The 25,123-nt window shown below is 38.9% G+C and overlaps 2 protein-coding genes across 6 annotated transcripts in view; one reads left to right on the forward strand and one right to left on the reverse strand.

Annotated features, from left to right (window-relative positions):
• ckap5 (cytoskeleton associated protein 5) overlaps nt 1–5,006 on the forward strand; it is a 58,574-nt gene extending 53,568 nt beyond the window's left edge. For all 5 annotated transcript variants that reach the window (XM_077595721.1, XM_077595723.1, XM_077595724.1 and 2 more), the window contains 4 exons: nt 41–124; nt 1,473–1,632; nt 1,699–1,817; nt 3,232–5,006. In XM_077595721.1, coding sequence (XP_077451847.1) covers nt 41–124; nt 1,473–1,632; nt 1,699–1,817; nt 3,232–3,492 — 624 coding nt within the window. In that variant the 3' untranslated portion in view covers nt 3,493–5,006. The remainder of the gene's footprint in view (nt 1–40; nt 125–1,472; nt 1,633–1,698; nt 1,818–3,231) is intronic.
• Nucleotides 5,007–6,804: 1,798 nt separating this feature from the next.
• On the reverse strand, nt 6,805–19,172 carry LOC144071620 (homeobox protein DBX1-B-like). The gene is made up of 4 exons (XM_077596876.1): nt 18,803–19,172; nt 18,180–18,281; nt 11,058–11,263; nt 6,805–7,590 (listed from the first exon to the last, which is right to left on the reverse strand). The coding sequence occupies exons 1-4, from the start codon at nt 19,170–19,172 to the stop codon at nt 7,291–7,293; spliced, it is 978 nt and encodes a 325-aa protein (XP_077453002.1). The 3' UTR covers nt 6,805–7,290.
• Between the last annotated feature and the right edge of the window lie 5,951 nt (nt 19,173–25,123).

Below are 25,123 nucleotides of genomic sequence, written 5' to 3' on the forward strand. Positions count from 1 at the left end.
TAAGAAAAAGATGACTGAATTATAAATGTTTTGTTCCAAGGAGGATGGCATGTCAAAGACAAAGGACCGTGACATTCTATCAGAAATCTTCAAAAAAATCGGCTCTAAGGAAAACACCAAAGAGGTGTGTTTGATTACTTTTTCCACACTTCAAAGTTGTATGCTTTACCTCTATGTATGTAATTTAAGTGGAGTTTTTCATGCCTGATTGCATCTGGTATAGTATGCTAACCATGTAAGCTAATGGCCATAAACTGGTCCCCCTTTGCACAACCTATGCAATACAACTGGCATGGCACTAATAGCACATTTTAGCACTTATATTTTATTCTTTTAATGGGCATTATTAAAATAGCTTTTCACATACAGTGGTACCTCGACATACGATCATAATCCGTTCCGAGACTGAGATCGTATGACGAGGTTCTCGTAACTCGAGCGGACGTTTCCCATTGACATGAATGGAAAACAAATTAATTTGTTCCAACCCTCTGAAAAAACACCAAAAACAGGATATTGGATTGGAAAAAAATGTGTATTTCTTGTAATTCCCCATCAATTAACAAAGTAACGCATAGCTAGTGGTTTAATAGTAATAAAATGTGTTTAATTTTAACTAAAATTGGGCGGATTTCGCCGAGGGGAGAGGGGCACAAAAGGGGCGGGGGCCTTCGGGTTTTTTTTCTCCACACAACGCACTCGTAAACGGAACAAACACTCCACCCTCACGTTCGCTATCGATGGGCTATTTGCTGTTGTACTATTCCCTTCAAAATATTCCGAAAATGATGCACACAAATGTCCTCAATCGGATAACGTACGACCACTTGCCAACGAGAAGCAGTCTTTTATCAGCGATCGCTCCGCTGCTCATGGGAGCATCGAGGGCGCTGGCTCGCGGCTCCCTTTTAGCTTGTAGCATCTGTGCTCGCGGCTCCCTTTTAGCTTGTAGCATCTGTGCTCGCAACCGCTTTGAACAGCGCCTATGATAGAGTTGCTACCGGGGATGCTATTGCGGGGAGTTGCGAGCCAGTGCCCCTGATGTTCTTATGAGCAGCGAACGAGAAGTAATATAATACTCCTCGTATTAGATAAAAATAACAGGAAATGCAGCAGCTGAGCTTACCCACGTATTGATTGTGGGTAAAGTTTTATTCTGAGAAAGAGTGCACGAGTATACTTCATTACCCAGAAAGCCCTCTTTTTCCCCGCGCATGCGCGTTGTGCGTTTCCTGGTCTGAATAACTCATTCGGTGCTCGTAGATATTTTTATACACGAAAGAGATGCAAAAAAGACAGTGCCATGGCCACCTGGCTTGGTCGTATCACGAAATTTTGATCGCATCACGGGCGAATTATTCGATCAAAATTTCCGTCGTAAGACGAGAATATTGTATGACGAGCGGTTGTATGACGAGGTACCACTGTATTGGTCTACAATGTGTTTTAATACTGTACCGAAATGTTCCCAGGGTTTAACAGAACTCTATGAGTATAAACAGAAGTGCAGGGATGTGGACCTTGAGCCCTTCCTCAAGAATACATCGCCATTCTTCCAGAGCTATGTGGAGAGAGGGCTTCGTATGATCGAGTCTGAACGAGAGGGCAAGCCTCGGATTCAAAACCCAACAGGTGAGAGCACAGACTAGAAGTGTCACTGACTTGTGGACAGATAGCAAGTAATATGCTATTCTGCAGTGATTCCACAGCATCAGGCCGACAACAGTCTGAGTAGTAATGAGGAACACCTGAAGCCTGCAGTATACTACGAAAGACTGAAGATCCTGCGTCAGAGACAAGGCCTGGAAAACACCAGGGTGAGGATATTTTTAATGCAGTGTTGCAAAGTGAAGATCTGTAGGAATGTTTTTCTTTGTAGATGGCCAGGTGAGATTTTTAGAATCAAAGTTGCAACTTAAATTCTTCATAAAATACAGTTCGACCTACATTCGAAATGTTCAGGTTACGAAACCCCTTCATATGCAAATTATTGTTCCAATATACGAAAGCTAGATCCAAGTTACAAAATCTAGTGTTTTATTTTGAAATTGTCAGTGTTAGATCGAGCTCAACCGAAATGAAACGCTGTATTATATATCTCAGCATTCACCGCGCACCGGAAATATAGTAAAATAGTCGGGGGCTGCTTGCCGTAGTTGTGAGAGCTGTTGCGGCTCAATATTGATCCATATTATTTATTTATTTATTTATTTATATATAGATATATATAGAGATATATATAGTGATATATATAGAGATATATATAGATATATATAGATATATATAGATATATATAGATATATATAGATATATATAGATATATATAGATATATATATATATATATATATTTATATATATATATTCTGCACTCCTGGGCATAATTCAAAATACAGATTTAGAGACTGTTAAGCAGGATCCTCCCCACACCCCTCTCGCAAAATGTAATAAGATTAAATGGCCATAGTGAGCACCAGTGGAGGTATTATAGAGCCACATGTAGCTAACGAATCACAGGTTTCCAAAACCCCTGTTAGTAGTTCCAAAATATTGGCCAGTTGAAAGGATAGCTTGTTAATATTAACCCCTTTTAATTCTGTCAATGTACTAGAACACTAAAGAAATTCTATATCCACACTTTGGCAAGGTATTGTTATGTTTCCAAATAATCTGACGTGCACGACCCAATAATTTCATCACCTTATTGAAGTGCTCAAATGTACTTGGAGGAAATTGCATAATACCAACATATCTTTATCCCGTGACTCATTTTTCACCACCACCGGACAAATAATAAAATACATGTAGATCTTTGTTGATAGAATTTGCTCCATGCACTAGTACATGTCCACACGCCGCTAGCATAGCGAGTAGTACGATTGTTGTAGGACTGGTATTACGTCTGACTGAATAACCAATGAGTTTAAAGCGGGCAAAGGACAGAGAAAATTACATTCCGAAAAAAGAAATTGAACATGTTTAAACTCCTTTTAGTATTAGGTTGTTTTCATTTTACGCAAAATGATGGCGACATTTAAAAAAAAAAAAAAAGCGCGCACGCAATTTTTGTGAAACACGCCAAGCCTGGATGATTTAAATCTCTGGCAGTCAAATGGTTAATCAAATGAATATGCTCTATTAGTAAAACAATATGAGCCAAAATCTCGCTCACAGAATGTAATCCTCAACTTTTTCCATTAGGCTCAAACATTTCTCTTTTGCCTGTGTTGCAGAGTAACAGTGGGGGTGACGGAGAGCCCCAAGAACGAGCTCCTATCACCTCAATTCTTTCATCCAAGCCGTCAGTGGCTTCGTCTACTGACATGCTGCACAGTAAGCTGTCGCAGCTCAAAGAATCCAGGGAGCACTATCAGCAGGAACACAAGGCTCAGTCTCGCTCTCCGTCCAACACGCACACGCGCTCGGCCTCTCCAGCAGCCAACCTGGGCGACTTGAAGAAACGTCTGGAGCGTATTAAGAGCAACCGGGAGTAGGAACACTCGAATCATATCATCTCATGGTGGAAACTAGCCTTGTTTTAGGGCAGGCACTTCTTTTGTTTCTCCTCCCTCTTCTGTTAGATGGACCTAACAAGCATTAGGAACTTTAACTCCCATTCTTCCTGTGTATAAAATCACCTTCTAGCTGATAATTCACTTCATTTTTCTTCTCTTTTTTATGTTCATCTCTTTAATGGAGCTGCATTTGGTTATGGCCGTACGTTTTTATTCTTTGATTAAAAAGTTGCCAGATTTTCTCATACTGCAGATTTTTCTAGGTTGTATAACCACTGCTTTTATTGTGGAGGAAACCGGTGCACAGTCAACCCTAGTCTTGTTTTGTTGCCATTCGTAATGTGCAGAGCCATATCGCTGTGTTGAAGTGGACTGTGCCGTGTGGACCAACAGAGGAGACTCTTAAATGTCCATCCAATTTCTTTGACGCTTATCCTTACAGGGGTTGTGGGTGAACTGTGGCCTGCTGACTAGGCGATAGGCAGGGTAGACCCTGAACTGGTCACCAGCAAATTGAAGGCTCTCAATTTTACTATTAGAAACGAAACCAACAGAAACGTTGCTAACCTTTTTAAAACAAGATTTTTTTTTTATAAATTAAATTTTTCATTTTACTCTGAATAGAAGAGCATTCCCCATCAGGCTAAATTTGACACTCAATTTTAGAAGTAAGACAGAATAGCAGAGCATATTCCATTCGGCTTCTACGTGCAGATGAAGTATGATTGTAGAAGTAAGACGATAATTACAAGAGGCGTGATATATTGTTGGCTTTACATTATTGAATCACTATTGGTCAAGCACTCAAGTACTTGCCCCACATGATAATGGCGTAAAAACTGAGGGCTAAAGTCTGTGATAGCTGCACTTCAGGGATAATTCCCCGGTTCTCCTTATACTACAGGAATGAAAACCTGGACTCTGATTGTGGTCTTTCCATATAAATATGCCCTCAACTTCTTCCACTCACTCCCTCAACGACCTATCATTAACAGGTTCATCCCCAACATCAGGAGTGGCCAATTCTGGTCCTCAAGACCCACTATCTGGTCTGGTCTGTTTTCTATATCCCTCCACCAACATGCCTGAATCAAATAATCAGGATTGGTATCAAGCTTCTTGACAGCTTTCTGATGAGTTGATCATTTGATTCAGGTGTGGTGGAGGAGGGAGATATGGAAATCAGACCAAATAGTGGCTCTCAAGGACCGGAGTTGGCCACCCTTGCCCAACATGGACACTGTGAGTATCTGTAAATACTATTTGTATGTACTAAAGTAATGTCCTTGTTTAACACCAAGACTTCTTTGAAACATGAGTCCGTAGCCAATATTAATGTTATGAAATTCTCTTGAAACCATCTCTTTATGTTGAGATCTTCATCCTACTGACAGAATTTCTCGCAGCCTAGACTGAAAAGAGCATGGCATTACATCCGTGTTTCTTTTTATTTTTCTCTTGTAAATAAAGTTTGCATTGCATAAACATGTTAAGTTGAGTAGTTGAGGATTTTTTTTCCTCCACAAAAAAATTAATTGAGCACACTTATTGGAATTGCAATACAATTCAATTGGATCACGTGGAAACGAGACTTGTTGTAATCCTGTATAGGCCTATTTTCAAGTGTTCTCTTTGCCCCAGGTGTCTTAATTTTATGAGTTTAGATAACTTTATTCATCCCGTATTCGGGAAATGTCACTGTCACAGTAGCAAAAGGGTGAGAACACAGACACAGGGAATGACATTTTAGACAAATAAATAGGTAATAAGTTAATAAATAAATAAGCATGTTGCTGATATATCTATATTTCTATACACATATGTACACATGTATACATACGGTTGGTCTTAACGTTCAGCCATTTCTTTTGTTAAAGAGCCTGACAGCTGATGGGAGGAAGGATCTGCGGAAGCTCTTCCTGCAATGAGGGTGTAGCAGTCTATTGCTGAAAGAGCTTCGGAGGGACTCCTCAAACTCATGCAGGGGGTGGGAAGTACTGTCCATGATGGACATCATTCTGGCCAGCATCCTCCTCTCTCCCACTTCCTCCACAGAGTCCAGAGGACAGCCCAGAACAGAGCTGGCCCACCTGACCGTCTTATTCAGCCTGTTCCTGTCCCTCTCCGTGCTCCCGCATCCCCAACAGACCACTGCATAAAACACTGTAGATGCCACCACAGTGTCGTAAAAGGTCCTCAGCAGTGTCCTGAACACTCCAAAGGACCGTAGTCTCCTCAGTAGGTAGAGGTGGCTCTGGCCCCTCTTGTACAGGGCATCTGTGTTTGTGGACCACTCAGGTTTGTTGTTGAGGTGAACATCCAGGTACTTAATTCTCCACGATTTAAATGTCCTTACTCTGGATGTTCACCTGAGTGGTCTGTTGAGGATTCCTCCGAAAATCGATCGCCATTTCCTTACTGGCGTTGATGTAGAGGTGGTTTCGCCTACACCAGTCAACAAAAGCTGTGATGACTCCCCTGTACTCTAGGTCGTTGATTTGTTTATGGGTTTGCTTTATGATGAATCTTTATCTTAAGCACTCTCTGTGCATTTAATAGTTATATTCCAACAAAATTAGTGTTCTGTCGAATTTTGGTAAAATCAAAGGACTTTCATGTGCCTTTTAGTATGAAAATATGGTAAATTAGAGCAAACACAAAAAAGGTTCATAATATTGCTTCAACTAGACATGAGCGATATATTAACACCGATAATCATCACCTTTTTTGGTCAATAACAATTAAAACTTGATCAAATTTGATGAATTTTAACTGCAATTAAAACACTCGAACACAACAAAGAACGATGCAACGCAAACACTAGTTCCAGACCAATGTTCCGTAGACAAAGATTGTAAGGAACAAAGAGCTGTTTTTAGCATGGTTAGCAATAGAGCGGCTAGACAGAGCATGAAAGCAAAAGGACTAGAAAACAGTTAATTATGAGATGCAGGACTACACTGTGATGTCTTTGGGTTTTTTTCTCTATATTGCTCAGGCACTTTTGGTTTTAAGAAACCTTTATAAAAAGATGCCTGTCAAAATTTCTGCACAAATACTTTTTAATATCATATTGTATATTCTCTTTTAAATTAAGGAAACATAGTTACTTCCCAATTTAACAACAAGAAAAGCAATGTATTTATTCACAGAGTTTGAAGTTTCTATTTTGAAAGACAAAAGTTGGCTTGTTAGTTATCGTGATAATTATTGATACTGCCTGATAATTTAAAAGGGCTAACTTTCAACTCTTGTTGACAACAGCACTCTTTTTTTTAAGGGGAGCTTTAAAAATGCAGCGCAGTAAATAGACCATGCAGGTTTGATCTCAGGACATGTGAGGCTTTTTACACAGCAGATCATTTTGTGCAGGAGGGAAAATGTGAAACCATATACTCAAAGGTAAATTTATGAACCCAAAAAACTAAAGTAGAGAAATGTGCTAAACTATTACAAGTGTTTTGTGGTCCAGTAATTTAACCATTGGACTATTTATTTATATAGAAAATAAGCATTACAAAAATTGAATAAAGTAGTGGAGTAAATGTACTGTATATTTTGGGAGAAAAACAAAACGATATAAAAGTCACATATTTTACGTGTACACAAAAAAAATGGAACAAAATATAAAAACTCAGATACAAAACTGTACACGAGCAAATGCTGATAAAATGCAGCCAGTCACAAAATGAACACAGACACTTGCAGTAGTCAGCCTCACAACGAACATTGGAAGACAACTGTACTACAAGAAAGGAAGGATTGGTTTTCATATTCTTACGTGACATTGATTTCTTCACTTTCTGACTCCGATTGTTTACTGGACTCTGATGGAGAGGACCGATGGTGATGGTGAAGACGTGGCAGCTTTGACTCGTGACCCTCCAATTGTCCTTGGCTGCTGGCTGCCGTCCTTTCCAGCCTGCTGTGGCAGAGGTTGCTACCCACGTCCGTGAGGTCTGGGTGGGGGTTTGTTTTGGTGGGGAGGGTCTGCTGACGGCAACCCCCTGTTGACAGCAGCTCTCTTTCTTTGGAGTTTCTCCATTTCATTCTCCGATTTTGAAACCAGATCTTCACCTGAATGGGGACAAACTTGGTTTGAAATCTTTACATCTGCGGCCTTTGGTTTGTTTTTTAGGTAAATTATATATTTATCATTGTATTTTTAATAGCATAGCGACATAAAGTAAAACCCTGTCCATCTTTCATAATACTGTATTGTTTTTTATGTGTTTTGGCTCTTGGTAGGTTTATGTGCTTTTGGTGTTTTTATTCATTCATTTTCTGAACCATTTTGTACTGACAAGGGTTGTGGGGGGTGCTGGAGCCACTCCCAGCTGACTTCGTGCACCAAGTGGGGGACACCCTGAATTGGTGACCAGCCAATCGCAGGGCCCGAGGAGAAAAACAACCATTCACGCTCACACTCATACCTAGGGGCAATTTAGAGTGTCCACCAGCATACCCAGCATTTTTTGGGAATGTGGGAGGAAGCCAGAGTACCTGGAGAAAACCCACACAGGCCCGGGGAGAACATGCAAACTCTGCACAAGTGGACCGACCTGGATTCAAAGTCAGGACTCCAGAACTGTGAGGCCAACACGCTAACCATGAATCCGCCGACCGCCTCTTTTGGTGTTTTTGTATTGATTTAATCTTGACTTTTTCCCTGTGTAACTTGTCCTGATTCTCCATTGCTTTCACCTGTTTTCAACTCCCCTGTGTCTCATCCTTTCTGTTGCCTTGTGTGTCATCCCCCTTTACTCAATGTCTCGTTAACCAAAGTCTGTGTATATTGTCATGTCAGTGTACATTGTCATGTCAGTGTTAAGTGTGTTTGTCCCAGGTATGTTTAGATTCTCTGGCTTTTGGTTCAGTTTAGTTTTTTCAATGACCTGCATTTATTTGCACTTGTTTTTGGTCTCTTTAATTAAAACCCTTTCATACACCATTGTCCTGGCCTTCCTTTTTCCCTCAGATTGGATCCATGCCTTCTTTTCATGTTTTTCATATTTCCATCAATAAATTTGGGCGGCCTGGTGGGGCGAGTGGTTAGCGTGTCAGCCTCACAGCTCTGGGTTCAAATCCAGGTCATGTCCACCTGTGTGGAGTTTGCAACCCACGGGTTTTCCTGTGTGGGTTTCCTCCGGGTACTCCGGTTTCTTCCCACATTCCAAAAACATGCATGGCAGGCTGAATGGACACTAAATTGCCCCTAGGTATGAGTGAGTGTGAGCGTGAATGGTTGTTTGACTCCTCGTGCCCTGCGATTGGCTGGCCACCAATTCAAGGTGTCCCCCGCCTCTGGCCTGGAGTCAGCTTGGATAGGCTTCAGGACCCCCCCACGACCCTAATGAGGATAAAGCGGTTCAGAAAATGAGATGAGAGATCAATCAATCTTGGTTAACTGCAAATCCTAACCACTGTTAATGACATCTTACAAAAGCCTAGTTTATACTAAGATAAATGAGTTGTGTTGGTAAAAGTATCTGATTTCATCTTTGTGTTCATTTATACAGCAAATCTGCATGCATTGAGGGTGCATGTACGTATTGTGGGGACAAAATGGTTTGGTTGTCACATTTGCATTTCTCGGCCACCTGGGGGCGTTATTTCACTATCGGTATTAAAATGATCAGAATTGTGCTAAGTATCGGGATGGCGCGTCACTGAGGTAAACGAGCAGTTACACTTCTAAGGTTCATTTCGATTTATTTAATTCTTAGCTATTATTTTCTATGAGCTCTTTTATGGAAATTTTACCATTAAAAAGAATGAGAAAAAAACTGCAACTTTAATTTGCGTTCTCTATCATAGGCATCTGCTTGCAAGCTCTTAGTTAAGATTTCATCGAAAACATGAACTCTGGTTAGTTGCAAATGATTGGGATGGGGTTGGTTGTTTCACGACACTTTAATGGAAATTTTATTGTCACTACAGAGCAAAGTGAAATTGTTATCCACCTGCTCTTACTTGTCTCATCTCATCTCATTTTCTGAACCGCTTTATCCTCATTGGGGGGTGCTGGAGCCTATCCCAACTGTCTCTGTACCAGAGACACCCTGAATCGGTGGCCAGCCGATCGCAGGGCACAAGGAGACGGACAACCATGCACACTCGCACCCATATCTAGGGGAAATGAGAAATTTGAGTGTCCAATCAGCCTACCATGCATGTTTTTGGAATGTGGGAGGAAACCAGAGTACCCGGAGGAAACCCACGCAGGCCCGGGGAGAACATGCAAACTCCACGCAGGTGGACCAACCTGGATTTGAACCTAGGTCCCCCACTCTGAGGCTGACGCGTTAACCACTCGCGTTACCAGGCTGCCCTGCTCTTAGCTGTGTGAAAGTTATATAGACAGGAAAACAAATTCAACACATTAATAATTGAAGGCAAAATGCAACAGTGCATTGTAGGGTGCATATTCAGAGAGTACACACCCTATGTTTAGTAGGATAAGATCTTGATGTTCAATTCTGAATTAGATTTAGTTTTGTTTGCAGTACGAAGTATTATGGCTACATTCGAATATAGTTTTGTTTTCACACATTCTTCTCAGATTTGAGTTGAAGCAACAATGTAAACCTAATTTAATGGTAACATTATGTACTCCCTTGTTATTGTTTCTAATTTTTCAGCTGCTTAATTGAAGAAAAAATCTCTCACTAGATTGGTGTCATTTTTTTAAATATCCTATTTAAAAAAATATGGGTTTGCTTCTCAGAATGTCAAAGAAACAAATGAAAAATGGAATGGACTTCATATCCAAGCCAAGACATTAAGCTTCGATGCAACGAATATTTTACTGGGTTTTCCCAAACATAAATATTATAAATATACAGTCATTCCTCTACTTACGAATGCCTCTAGATACGAAAGTTTCAGGTTACAAATTTTTTATATGCAAATATGTGACTCGAGTGACGAAAAAGATCCTTCTTACGAAATCCCCCAAAAAGTAAATGCATTTCTTATCCGTTATTTTATTTTGAATTTCCCTTATTAAGCGATTAAAAACTACAAATGCAACATGGCACATATTTTCTCTCACACGCACACACACAGGCACACATTGGGCACAAGTAAAAGTCTAAAATGTACTTCAAGGTGGACGGCTTTCGGTCCTCGTATAACGGGCTCTTGCCGCCATCTAGCGGACAGACACGGGTATTACATCTACAACGGTCGCGGAGGGAGCTATTTCTGTGGCGCAGGGCACATTTTCATATGCTTGATTTATTTTAAGACATTAATAAATCATTTCCTTATTATTTTTTCTCATTTTTGCATGTTTCCTCACATCTTTCATACAAAATTGGGACACTGACCAATTTTAAAGGGTTTAGTTGGTAGTTGTGTGAGGAGTGTGGAACAAATTAGAATTTACATATAAAGTACACCTCTCATTACGAAATTTTTAAGTTACGAAAAAAGTCTTGGAACCAATTAATTTCGTAAGTAGAGGTACGACTGTATATAAATTAAAAAATATTGGCCAGAATAGATGCAGAAAGGTGTCTTTGATATTGTGTGCACTGTACCTGTGAGTCTTTGAGCCCCAATTTATTGGCCAGTTTTTTTCTGTCTGGCTTGCTGATGTACTTTTGCTTCTGGAAAGTTCTTTCCAAGGCCTTCCTCTGGAGATCGGAGAAGACAGCTCGTCTCAGCATGCCCCGCCTAGGCTTCCCTCTGGGGGCAATGGGCCATGAAAAAGTTCCTGGGACTGGGACCACAGAGGAGGAGGAAGCTGAAGCAACAAGTGATAAAAACAGAATTGAAGATAACTGTAGAAGTGTAATAGAAAATTCATAGCACATCTCTTCTCATGTTATGTCCATTCTGATATTTTTTTCAAGAAACCTCCAAATTAGAAATTAAACTCACAATGATACTGATTATTAGGGCCTCTTTTGATTATTAAATACTACTCGCCAGAGAGGTGATGGCTTTGATTCACTATTTGCCTGCGTGTAAGGTAACCAATGTTTTAAAAGTAACATTTAATTTTTGAAGAAGGAATCCTGTTGCTATGTATGAAGTATTTTTTTAATCCTTTCAAGCAAAGTCCATTTTTCTAAAATACAGTAATACCCGACATACGAATGCCCCGACATATGAGCAATTTGAGATACGAGTAAAATTTCGAGCAAATGTTTACCTTGAGATACGAGACAAATTTTGATATACGGGCATACAGCCAGGTGTGGCCAACGCCCTGCTTTTGACAACAACATGGGGACTGTCTTTCTGGTCCCAACTTCCTCGTGTAAATGTCTCTACCAGCACTGGACGGAGCGTTGCATTTATTCAGTTTTTTTTTCTCCCAGTGCAGAATGGAGCTTGCTCGCTAATACGAGAGGAGTATACTACTTCTCGTTGGCAAGTGGTCGTGCGTTATCCTCTTGTGAGGACATTTTTGTGCATCATTTTCGGAATATTTTCAAGGGAAGATAAAAGCAAACAACCCTCGATATGTTCCTTTTAGCTGCAGCTGAAAGTCAGGGTGGAGGCGGGGCAAATAGAGCCAACCCGGGAGAAGAAAGGTATAAAAATGTACAAAATAATTTGAATTAAGTTTAGTGTAAGGTTAGATTAAATTTATTTTTGAGTGCGTTTGTATCGTAATCCAAGTTCATTTAAAATTGTTTATGTTATGTTACGAGCACGTTGCCGTCCAAAAAGTCGCTCTCCCCTCCGCGAAATCCATCTAATTTTAGTACTAATAAACATCATAACCAGTAGTTATTTGTTACTCTGTTAATAGATGGCGAATTAGAACAAAAAAACAAAAAAATCCAATCCAATATCCTGTTTTTTGGTGTTTTTTTCGAGAGGGTTGGAACAAATTAATTTGTTTTTAGTTCATTTCTATGGGAAACGTTGATTTGAGATACGAGTAAAATCGACATACGAGCTCAGTCCCGGAACGGATTAAGCTCGTATCTCAAGGTACCACTGTAATTCATTTGCTCCTTTTTGTTGTGACAATTTACTTGACCACCATATATGTAAACACAAAATACACACCAACTTTCTCTCACATGGACAAAACACGTATGATGTTTTCTATTTGAACCACTCTCCACACTCTAAAAAAGTTTCCGTTATTCCTTGCTCGCCTTAGTCGTTGGTTGAGTAAAGCACCCGCTGTCAGCAATTGCAAGTCAATCTTGACTCGACCTCAAATAGAATTGTCCTCCCTGAAATGTGATGTTTAAAAGTCCAATTTGTCAAGTGGTGCAAACAGAGCCGATGCTAATGAGACCGGCTCTCCAAAGCGCAACTCACACTACCTCTAATGAAGCATGAAGGGCGATTGTATAGGCTGCAAATGCATAGAGAAAGCTGATTGTGTTTCAAAGAATTGAGTGGAGAAGGCTGTCGACATGCCAGTATATTACAGGCCCATTAAAGGCAGGTCAGTATAATGTCCTACTGTTAAAAGGCTTTAGATGCTGGCATCTTGGAGATTTTGCGTGTTATGTACCTATCCTGATCTTATATGCGTTATCATTTCCCTACACTGTCATCAACTAATTTCTTTTGCATCTGTTTCTCATGGCCGAGAGAAATCGTGCAAAGGGATGCCTTAACACAGAGTAATATGTATAAGTGTTAAGCATACTGTAGCTACTATATAAAACCTTCAAAGTGTGCGTGTGTAGTTCGGGGGGAGGTTGTTAGGCTCCTATTGGTCACGGTGCTGGGAGTTTTGTGAGCAAGCAGAAGAGCTCGGTGGGAAAACGACAGCGCGTGAAGAGGCACTGAGTTCCCTAGCTGGGAAGCTACCCGCCTCACATTTAAACCATGACAAACGGCACTAATATATATGGAGCGTGACAAACTAGACTAATTTGTAGATAACAACAACTGGTGCTAATGTCAGCAGTCAGAGTATCCCCTAAGTAGGTCTTCAACTTGATGGGGATATCCCAATGTTAAAAGGCTGACCATGTCTTGGAAGGAAAATGAGAGGTCTTGCAATTGACTGCACTTGTCGTTTTTTTTAATGGGGTGTGAATGAGATATGCATTGTCCTAAACTTTTATCAAATTTATTTCAATGAGTTCATTTCAACTCCAATAGATTCCTATCCAAGATTTTGCACTGAGAAAGATAATAATGCTTAATATTGTTATATTGGTTATTTTTACATTATCTGAAGCAGATGTTTTTTTTTGTTTGGCGCACTGTTGGCGACGTTGGGTCTGTTTTAACACAAAACTAATAAAGTGCTACCTCGACATACGTTGGGTCTGTTTTAACACAAAACTAATAAAGTGCTACCTCGACATACGAGTGCCCCGACATATGAGCAATTTGAGATAAGAGTAAAATTTTGAGCAAATATTTATCTTGAGATACGAGACACATTTTGATATACGAGCAGACAGCGGACGCGAGAGGATGCTCATAAGAACATCATGGGCACTGTCTCCTCGCAACTCCCTCGTGTAATGTCTCTCTGGTCGCAACTCCCTCTTTGTAATGTCTCTGTGAGCACTGGGCGTTTTTCCCCGTTAGTCAGTGCGAATGGCGTATATACTACTTGTCGTTGGCAAGTGGTCGTGCGTTATCCTATTGTGAGGACATTTGTGTGCATCATTTTCTGAATATTTTGAAGGGAATACAAAAGCAAACAACCCTCGATAGGTTGCATCTGAAAGTCAGGGTGTAGGCGGGGCAAATAGAGCTAGCCCGGGAGAAGAAAGGTATCAAAATTTAAAACAAAATTAGAATTAAGTTTAGTTTAAGGTTAGATTAAACTTATTTTTGAGTGTGTCTGCATCGTATTCCAAGTTCATTTAAATTTGTTTATGTTATGTTACGAGCGCGTTGCCATGCAAACATTCTCTATCTCTCTCCTCTTAGAAAAATTTTAGTACTATTAAACACATTTTAGTACAATTAAACCACTAGTTATTTGTTACTTCGTTAATAGATAGCAAATTAGAACAAATAAAAATGTTTTTCCAATCCATTATCCTGTTTTTGGTGTTTTTTCAGAGGGTTGGAATGAATTAATTTGTTTTTAGTTCATTTCTATGGGAAACGTTTGTTTGAGTTACGAGAAAATCGACATACAAGCTCAGTCCCGGAACGCATTGAGCTCGTATCTCGAGGTAAAACTGTATTCAATACCAAAACATTAGAATCAAACATTTGCCATAAAGCCTGTGGCGACAGAAGCCTGTTAGGTGTGAATGGGTGTGTGAGTTCAAGTCCATCGTGAGGTCGCCTACACCAGTATTTCCCAATCTTTTTTAAGATGCAGTACACTTTTTTGCATTGAAAAAAATCTCAAGGCACACTACCGTCTGAAAATCTTCTAATTTAAAACTATATCACCTATATTAACAACATAGTCATTCTCATCAAAGTTGTATCAACAGGAATCATATAAACCGCAAAAACTATTCCAAAATCTTCAAAAAAATTTACATTGACCAATTGTTACCAAAAGTTGATATCTACGGACCCTAAACAACTTCCGGTTCACGCAATGTAAAAATAAGTAATGTAACGTTTTTAATCTCATAATTCAATGACTTTTACTCTCAATATCTCTTCTTAAATCTTCTAATATGGCATGAAAAGCAATCTTTTGCTCACAGACTTTAATTCGCCAAAAGTTGATGCCCTTGAAACCAAACAACTTCCGTTTCACGTGACGTAAAAACAAGTATCAGTAACATTCAACTTTTTTTTACTCCCAATATTATACTTCAATCTCCTGATATTACGCAAAGAGAAGTTTCGTGGTCACACAGACTTAATGTCAACAAAAATTGAAGCCCGTGAAACAACTTCTGTTCACGTTACAGAAAAATAAGAAACAAAATACACTTCAATTTCAACAGTTTACGATTTGAATCTTGTAATAGTACAATCTATGATATAATGTTCGTACTATTCCAATTTTAATCTCATAGTAGTTTGGTTTTAATCTCGTAATATTAAGATTATTCTCTTGGAATATTAGAATTTATAATTCTTTGTAAATTCTTACAGCACACCTGACCATCGGTCACGGCACACCAGTTTATGAGAGTGGTTGGGAATGGGAAACACTGGCTTACACGAATAAAACAAACTGAACTACGGTCTGCTTGGAAGTGAACTGAGACAACTTCCTATTAGGTCACCAAACCAGCTGTTTGGTCCACACCACACTTTGCTGGTTTGTATTCACACCAGCTCAAAAGGTGCACACTCACAAACTTGGTAGCTATACAGTCATATCTCTACGTACGAATCCCTCTAGGTACGTAAGTTTCAGGTTACGAATTTTTGTATATGCAAATGAGTGACTCGAGATATGAAAAAGATCCAAGTTACGAAATCACCCAAAAAGTAAATGCATTTCCTTTTCCTTTATTTTATTTTTAATTCCCCTTATTAAGCAATTAAATACTGTACAAATGCAACGTTGGGCATATTTTCACACACAGACATACACACAGCGCACGCGTAAAAGTCTAAATTGTGCTACAAAGTGGACGGCTTTCGGCCCCTGGTAGAATATGATCTTGCCGCCTTCTGGCGGGCAAACACGGGTATTAAATCTATAACGGCCGCGGAGGGAGATATTTCAGCAGCGCAGGGCACATTTTCATATGCTTTATTTATTTTAAGACATTAATAAATCATTTCCTTAGAATTTTCTCTTTTTTGCATGTTTTTTCACATCATTCATACAAAATTGGGACACTGACCAATTTTAAAGGGTTTAGTTGGTAGTTGTGTGAGGAGCGAGAATTTACATATAAAGTACACCTCTACTTACGAAATTTTCAAGTTACGAAAAAGTCTTGGAACCAATTAATTTCGTAAGTAGAGGTACGACTGTATTCTGGACGAAACAGGACAAGTGTGAATACACCGTTAAATTACCCCACTGGGTGCGCTGCGCTGATATGAGTGATAAAAGTCTCCAACTGTCTATTTCAAAGCAAAAATCTCCCTGGAAAAAACTATGGATCTATCTCATTGTATTCGCCTTCAACATAGTATGTATATCTCTCTCCGTTACTTGGATAGCAATGGATGTTGTTAGAGAAGGGAGAAGAAAGAATTTTAGTTTTTAAATCATTCAAGGGTTCTTGAAGTAGAAAGCTGCCAACTGCTTGATTTTAGGCATAAGGCAGAATTATTATTTTTACTGTCCAAAGCATTTTTTTCTGAAAAGAAATTTTATACATTTGGTTATCTATTCATTCATTCATTTTACGTTTGTTGCTTGTGTTCAAATATTAATTCCTTTATGTATTCATAGAGCTTAACACTGCCAGCCAACTTGAGGCAGCGTACATACCGCGCATCTTCGTAAGGGTTGCGGGGCCGCGGGGGTCACACCCATGGACCATTTGGATTGGCCAAACAACCTACAATGCACGTTTTTCCAATGTGGGGAGGAGTTGGGGGAAACTGGGGTATTCAGAGACAGGGGCCGGCAATAAATAATTGGTAGAAAATTATTGCAATACATTTCCACGAATATATTTATTTTTATGCTGAAAAATGATCAGTTATTGGTCGCCGGACCAAAATTATTTGCAGTTATTTTCCTCAGCCATTCTTTGTAGCATGCTAGAAATTTGCCGACTTCCGTACAGAAAAACACGCAACACACCCTTCACGCTTGCACGCACATTGCGAGCATTATTTTTCTATGCGTTCAAGGTCAAATGATGGCTATTTGTATCTGATATTGATCTTTCGAAATTTTTATGGATTGTAAATGATCCAAAAGTCCTAAACATGCAGTTAACCGCAAAAAAGAAGACTTTTTTTTTTAAACTTAAACTTTTTTAAACACCGATTTTGTTTTGTAAACGTGAAAAAGATTTAATCGTGGGAGTTTAAATATATTGCAATCATTTTCAATTATTGCTTTTATGACAAAAATTTGAATTAATTATTTTTTTTACAGCCAATATTAAAATTGATTTACAAATTATTTTTTTACATGCCCTGCTCGGAGAAACCCCCCACAGAATAACCCACATCTTATGTTTAGGTTATTTTTTACTTTAGGGCAAATTGTAGCAAGCCTTTATTTAAATAAAACACCTTTCTCTTTTGCATGTGTATCATTTTCAGCCTTATTAATGAAACTGTAGTGACTATTGGGGTTGTTGTGATTTTAGTGATTACTTTGTATATGTTAAAATGTACATGATCTTGCCCATGTCACTCATATCACACACATTAATACCAGAATTATGATTAAACAAATATGAAAAAACCCAAACCTTTGAAAATGCACCATTTTCCCCAAATGATTTATCATAAATTTTATCAGAAAAGAAAGATGTCAAAATCATACAGATTGTAGTTATTATTATTATTTACCATAGAAAGATAAAACTTCTGGAGAGAGAGTGAGAGAGTGAGAGAAAACCTCCCGGAAAAGGCAATTTTGTTCAGATAAATTTGTCTTTCATCGTTTAGTATTGAAATTCAATAACATTCTCATTCATGTCCATTATGTGATTCAGTCCTCCAAAATATTGACAAGTGAAAAGGGGACATGTTTGCATAAAATGTGATTCATCAATGTGAATTATTTTTATTACTTATACTTGCTTAGATTTAGGTTTTTTTTTTAATTGAGATCAAACACTGGTGTTCAAATGGAAGAGCTGATTAAGTCCTTTTACCTGTGAAATAGGAAGCTCTGATGAAAGGATGAAGACTTGCATCCAAGAACGGTAGAGGAAATGATTTGGTCTGCAAACTGTGAACTGGAGAAGATGAGCAACCTGGAGTACATCAACATAACACTATATCATCTATTTAGAAATCACTATAATCTAAAAACGATTTATATTTAATTTCAAGTTTAACTCATGATCGTATGGGTTGACTATGACTATGTACCGATATAAAGTCAAAGTATTTATACCTTTCATTATTAATTGCATAAAGGCCCATGCATCTGATCTTTATCATTAACTTCTACCAAAACAAATATAAAATTTCGAGAAGAGATGTGTCCATCTCAGTTGGGGTGGGCATTGTGCCAGATCGGATCAAAAAATATCGATCTTGATCACCAATTGTAGAATGAAGGCAATATATGCTCATGGCAGTATTAATATGTCATATTATGACATATATGTATATGTATATATATATATATATATATATATATATATATATATATATATATATATATATATATATATATATATATATATGTATACATATACATACACACACTAAACTATGACTACTACTGTACTTCAGTGTATAATTCATGATTCGTCAAGGAGATTCTTACCACCCCTTGTGGACGGTGCCAGTATGGCACTGACGCCAAACTTCAAACAATTCGAAGCCGGACAAGCCGACTGCGGGGAGCCGCCGCTGTGGTTCGGCTGCTCGGAGCACTGAAACACAGAGAGGGTGGTGCTGGCTCCCGACGCCCGGGACGAGGCGCCCGGCTCCGGGCTGAAGGAGAGGAAGTCGCCGGGGTTTGCGGCCGAGAAGCTCCGCTGAATGTAGTTGTACGCCGGCTGGCTGATTCGGAGGAGATCTTCCACGCGGTAGCCCGAGGGCAGCGACCGGGGGACGGGGCAAGTCAGAGGGGCCGGAGGAGGCAGCAGCTCCGGGTAGAGAGGATGCGACAAGGCGCTGCAGGGAAACATCATGGCTTGCCCCTGCGCTGACCAAACTTGTTCAATTCTTGTCTTGACACTCTGGACTACTTGTCGCGAGCAGCCTATTGGTTGCTGATTGGTTTTTTAACTTTTATAGAATCGACTTTGGCTCGAAAATTCAACGCCCAGCCCATCATCGGCCAGGTTTATGAACAGGGATTGGCCAAAACTTCTATTCTCCGGGCCTGATTGGATTTGAGAGCAACAAGTGGGCGACTCCTCCTCCTCCTCCTTCAAACTTTTGAAAGTCTTACAATAAGTCGTCTGGGAGAAGTATATTTATATTTATATATATATATATATATATATATATATATATATATATATATATATATATATATATATATATATATATATATATATATATATATATATAATATATATAAATATATAAATAAATAAATCTTTATCATAAGGTGGGTCAATCAGATAAAAAATAGATAATTGAGGCCAAACATTAGTAGAATAATATACACGTCCAGGAACAAGTACAACTGTGTTCTGGTCATTATTATTACGTGTACAGCTAGCTATCAGCTGTTTCAAATTTGACACTTAAAACCTCTAACCCTTTATAGGCCAGGTGAGTATTTTTGGGCAGTAAAATAAGCAATTATGATCATTTTTCTGAATTTTATCCTCAATAGGGTCGCGGGGGGTGCTGGAGCCTATCTCTGCTGACTTCAGGCCAAAGGCGGGGGACACCCTGAATTGGTGGTCAGCCAATCACAGGGCACAAGAACACAAACAGCCATTCACGCTCACACTCATTAGAGCGTCGAATCAGCCTACCGTGCATGTCTTTGGAATGTGGGAAGAAACCGGAGTACCCGGAAAAAACCCACACAGGCCCGGGGAGATCATGCAAACTCAACACAGGTGGACCGAACTGGATTTGAACTCAGGACCACCACTGTGATGCCGACATGCTAACCACTTATATACCGGGCCGCCCCAATTATGATCATATCATTTGTAAATCATTATTGTATTGTTCCTATACATTTTTTGCATAAAATGTATAATTGCATTGAAGGAAAACAAAATTACAGACTCATTAAAAAAAGTATTGTTATAGTAGTAACTCATTCGGTACACGTTCGATTGGTCGCCGGTCTTTTGGTCGCCAATCTTTTGGTCGCCGGTCTTTTGGTCGCCCGGAAGGTAAGTGATAATTACCATTTAAATCGTTGCTCAAATTCCCTAAATACAAACTGCGAATTAATATTTAGTCATACTTAATGCCCTATTAATTATTAGGCTAAAGAAAAGCTCCAAATTTCCCAGACTTTTATTGTTTTTTGTTGGAGAACTTAAGACCCTGACTGACTGCTTCTTAAAGGGAAAATGCATGTACATAGAAACTCTTATACACTCACACGTCGGCTCAGTGAAAGTGCTCATGGCCATTGTTGGCTTTTATTGATGCGTAGACCATGTTGTTTTACATTGTTTTGTCGCCGGTCTTTTGGTCGCCCGTTGTCGCGGTCGGGGCGACCAAAATACCACGACCAAAAGACCGGCGACCAAAAGACGGCGTCCAAAAGACGGTGACCAAAAGACCGGCGACCAATTGACCGCACACGACTCATTCCATGCCATTGACGGCGATAAACGTCCAATTCATTCATACCCCTTGAAAAATTCAGAAATCTTGCGTGAAAGGGTTAAACTCAACTTCCATCGATATGTGTTGTATTTTTTTCACACTTGCAGAGTTGGGGAAGTGGTTCAGAAGTGATACTGAAGATTAGGACTCGAATGGATTTGAAAGTAATTTGGGTAGACAGTGAAAGTCTGATAAACAACATTACTGGTGTAAATTTTCTTGTCATTAAAGGGATGACTTAACTATGAAATATGTATAGTTGCTTTTCTACATAGTGAAAAGTACATATACAGTGTATTTTCAAGTGTAAGTATTTTTAACATAAAAAACAGGAAAAATAATTATATAGAATGTATGAATAATTAATAATATATTTGGGGTCACCTGCTCATGGGGTTTTTCTATTGAACATAAATGATTGTATCATTTAGAATTTTAAATCACTGGAACCGGTACAGAAAATATATGTATGTATATAAATTCTTATATGTATTTTGCACCCTAATATTATAGATCACCTTTTTTTAAAACTATTTTCATATATAATTTTATTTAATGTATTAACATGTGGTTAGAAAGAAAATGTATGATTTAATCAAAAAACATATAAGTGAATATATACAGAAGTAGTTAAATACAATATTGAACAGCACAGCAGGAAAGCAACATTACACATTTACAACTTTGTAAAACCTTGACAAAAATGCCATTTTATATTAAAAAAAGGTTGTGTTTTATTTAAGTAACAGATTTCTTTCCCCCATTGTGTAAGTTCTACAGTTTACTCATTATCAGGCATTATGATTAAAGGATCCCTTCTTCAACAAAAGGAGCCCATCATTAAAAGTGCAGCTGATTTGCTGAGCACCTGACCAGCTGGGAAATGCGACACTTTAACCAAAACTTCTTTCAAAGGGAGAGAACGAGAAATTATTACGTTCAAAGCATTTTATTCCTTCACAAAATCCCTCTTTTGTATTGAAGTAGAGCAGATGGTTTTCTGGGAGGGAAAATGGACATCAGCAGAACTAATTTCTCCTCCTGGGTCAAAAAACAGAACAGCCTGCTCCTCGATTCTTAACAAACGTAACAGCTGTTAGTGAATTAAACACCAGTCAAGACTCATTTTAAAGCTCTTAGCCTGTAGAAGTTCTCTAATATGAACCCTCCCCTATATGTGTCTTAATTGATCACGCATGCAAAGGTCACACCACTGACGCCTTGTCTTTGGGGATACCGTAGTTGTTTAATTATAATGCCAATGCATTAACACTTGATTAATCCTAACGAACAAATGGACGGGGTGACGCTTTACAAGTAGTGTTGAATTAATCATAAGAAAATAGAATACACTCCTACCTCTACTTACAAATTCCTAAGGTTACGAATTGTTTTATATGCAAATGAGTGACTCGAGATACGAAAAAGATCTAAGTTACGAAATCCCCCAAAAAGCAAAATGCCTTTCCTTACTCGTTATTTTATTTTGAAAATATTGTCGCGGATGCATTAATTCTCACTTTAGAACAAAGCTACACTCTACTGGGCTCTCATTTCATCGCTCTCATATAATGACAATAAAAGCATTCAATTCCATTCAATTGGCTGTCTCACAACAACCACTATCCATGTTTCAAGATTCTCTTACATACCTGTCCACCTGGACAAAATGCTCCCCTTATTAATGATTGCAATTCCCCTTATTACGTGATTTAAAAAACATACAAATGCAACGCAGCACATATTTTCACACACACACACACGCACACACACACACACACACGCACACACACACATACACACACACACACAGGGCACACGGAAAAGTCTAAAATGTAGTACTACAAAGTGGACGGCTTTCGGCCATGGTAGAACGGGCTCTTGCCACCATCTGGCGGACAAACGCAGGTATCACATCTCCCATTATAACGGCCACGGAGAAAACTATTTCAGCGGCGCATTTGCTTTATTTAATTTAAGACATTAATAAATCATTACCTTATAATTTTCTCTCATTTTTGTGTGTTTCCTCACATCTTTCATACAAAATTGGGACACTTTGACCAATTTTAAAGGGTTTAGTTGGTAGTTGTGTGAGGACCGTGGAACGACTTAAAGAATTTACATATAAAGTACACATCTACTTACGAAATTTTCAAGTTACCAAAAGTTGGAACCAATTAATTTCGTAAGTAGAGGTACGACTGTACATACTGCAAATGCATTGATTCACACATTAAAATAGCCATGTTAATTGTTATAGTTCATAAATGACATTTTTTCCCTCACTATATGATGAAATCAGGCGGCTTAATTCATTACAACATCTGAGCAATGGCCTTCTGCAGTGTAATATTTCTATAACCATAATTGTGTATAGAAAAACAAAAAAAATGAGAACTACAGAGCAAAACAATGCAGATGGATAACATACATACTATTAGTATATTTATATCGCATGCTATCGTTCACACTTAAAAGTTTTTGTCATTCATTTTCGGTACCGCTTATCCCCTCAAGGGTCATGGGCTTGATTAATTGCATTTGACTGAATAAGAACATTTTTCATTAAAAGGTAGACTTTTCAATTTAACGCTGCTTTTTAAATTAATGACTAAATCGAATCTTTGAGGCAGATGGGAATATTACTAACTGAAAAAAATATTTGAAATCCATTTCTGTATGAAACAATGTTAAATATTAAATACTGAACACACCCAAAATTGAAAGGGTAAAAACATCAAAATTCTGCATGAAGTCACATATTTTTTCTTCTGATAAAACAACTAAAAACAGAACTGGTCCTTTGATAGGCCTAAAATTCCTTTCATCTTGGTGTGTGTGAGTATAATAATTAAAAAAACAAACATTTCCACAGGAAAAAAAAATAGACGGCTTTAAAAAGTTCTTTTTAAACTAAAAATCAACAAATGAACAAAGATTTTCATACAATATTCATGTTTTCGCATGCAATGTTTCTTGGTCTCGCTCTCTCTCTCACTCTCTCTCTCTCACACACTCTCTCTATCCCTATCTCTCTCTGCCCTAGAGCATCTGTTTCCAGGCGGTGTGGAACAGAGTGGATTAGTGGGGCCCAGGGTGTCGAAGAGCAGCGACAAGCATTAAAACCATATTAACTTTCCATTAAACATCAGCTCACTGTGTAGTGGGTGAGAGAGACAAGCCTGCGAACAAAGCTGCTTAGACAGCAACAGAGAGACGGAGTCCTACGCAATGCACCTGTTCTCTCAATGTGCTAAGCATTTGGACTGAAAAACAATTTCAATTCGTTAGTCAGACGCTATGCCATACAAAAATATGAAGGGGACATAGTTTTTATTTTTATTTTTACAGGATATACACCATTCATAGGGAACCATTTTACGACCATTCTTTCATTTTCCCAACCGCTTTATCCTCACAAGGGTAGTGGGAGTGCTGGAGCCTATTTCAACTAAGTATAGGCACCAGGCAGAAGTTACCCTGAATTGGGGGCCACCCAATGGCAGGACTAAAAAAAAGGTAGTTATAATAGGGGTGATCCTACATCGCGGTTTTTCGTTTGTCGCGGCCATGTCTGGTCTACATTAACCGCGATATTCGAGGGATTACTGTACCATTCACGCACACACTCATACATAGGGGCAATTTAGAGTTTACAACCAAACCTCTGCAACCCAAATGAGGATAAAGTGGTTCAGAAAATGAATGAATGAATCAGTTTCCTTAACAAAAATCTCCCAAAAAAGACAAAAACATTCTGACAGTTTATGCCAAGGAGACATTTCTACTCAAAACAAAAGGAGCTTGTGCGCCACCATAATAGCATTTAAAAAATAGATTGTAATATTTATGGTGGCTGAGTGGCATCGGCTTCACAGTGGGGGTTCTGGGTTCAAATCCAGGTCGGGCCACCTGTGTGTAGTATGCATGTTCTTCCCGGGCCTGCGTGGGTTTTCTCTGGGTACTGTGTTTTCCTTCCACATACCCACATACCAAAGACATGCATGGTAGGCTGATTGGACACTATAAATTGCCCCTAGGTGTGAGTGTGAGCGTGAATTCAGGGTGTCCCCCACCTCTGGCCAGAAGTCGCTGGGATAGGCTCCAGCACCCCTTGCAACCCTAATGAGGATAAAGCGTTCAGAAAATGAGATGAGATTAATATTTTTCCATTAAAACATCAATGTTCTCTTTCAAACAGGATTTGCTACTGGCAAAAAAACAAAACAAAAACGACAACCCCCCTCGAGCAATGCTTACTGCTTCAATAATTCAGTCCCCTGATGGCTCTGACATTCACTGTGAAACTTTTATAGGGTAGCCCCATGAA

This window comes from Stigmatopora argus, chromosome 3 (assembly GCF_051989625.1).
Source record: "Stigmatopora argus isolate UIUO_Sarg chromosome 3, RoL_Sarg_1.0, whole genome shotgun sequence".
Classification (NCBI taxonomy): domain Eukaryota; kingdom Metazoa; phylum Chordata; class Actinopteri; order Syngnathiformes; family Syngnathidae; genus Stigmatopora; species Stigmatopora argus.

Excerpts from the sequence above, each read along its gene's own strand:
- LOC144071620 (XM_077596876.1), bottom strand. The coding sequence starts at position 19,172 with ATGATGTTTCCCTGCAGCGCCTTGTCGCATCCTCTCTACCCGGAGCTG. Across the intron at positions 18,282-18,802 it reads GGCACCGTCCACAAGGGGTG|GTTGCTCATCTTCTCCAGTT; the intron begins GTAAGAATCTCC and ends GATGTACTCCAG. Across the intron at positions 7,591-11,057 it reads TGGGGCTCAAAGACTCACAG|GTGAAGATCTGGTTTCAAAA; the intron begins GTACAGTGCACA and ends GTCCCCATTCAG.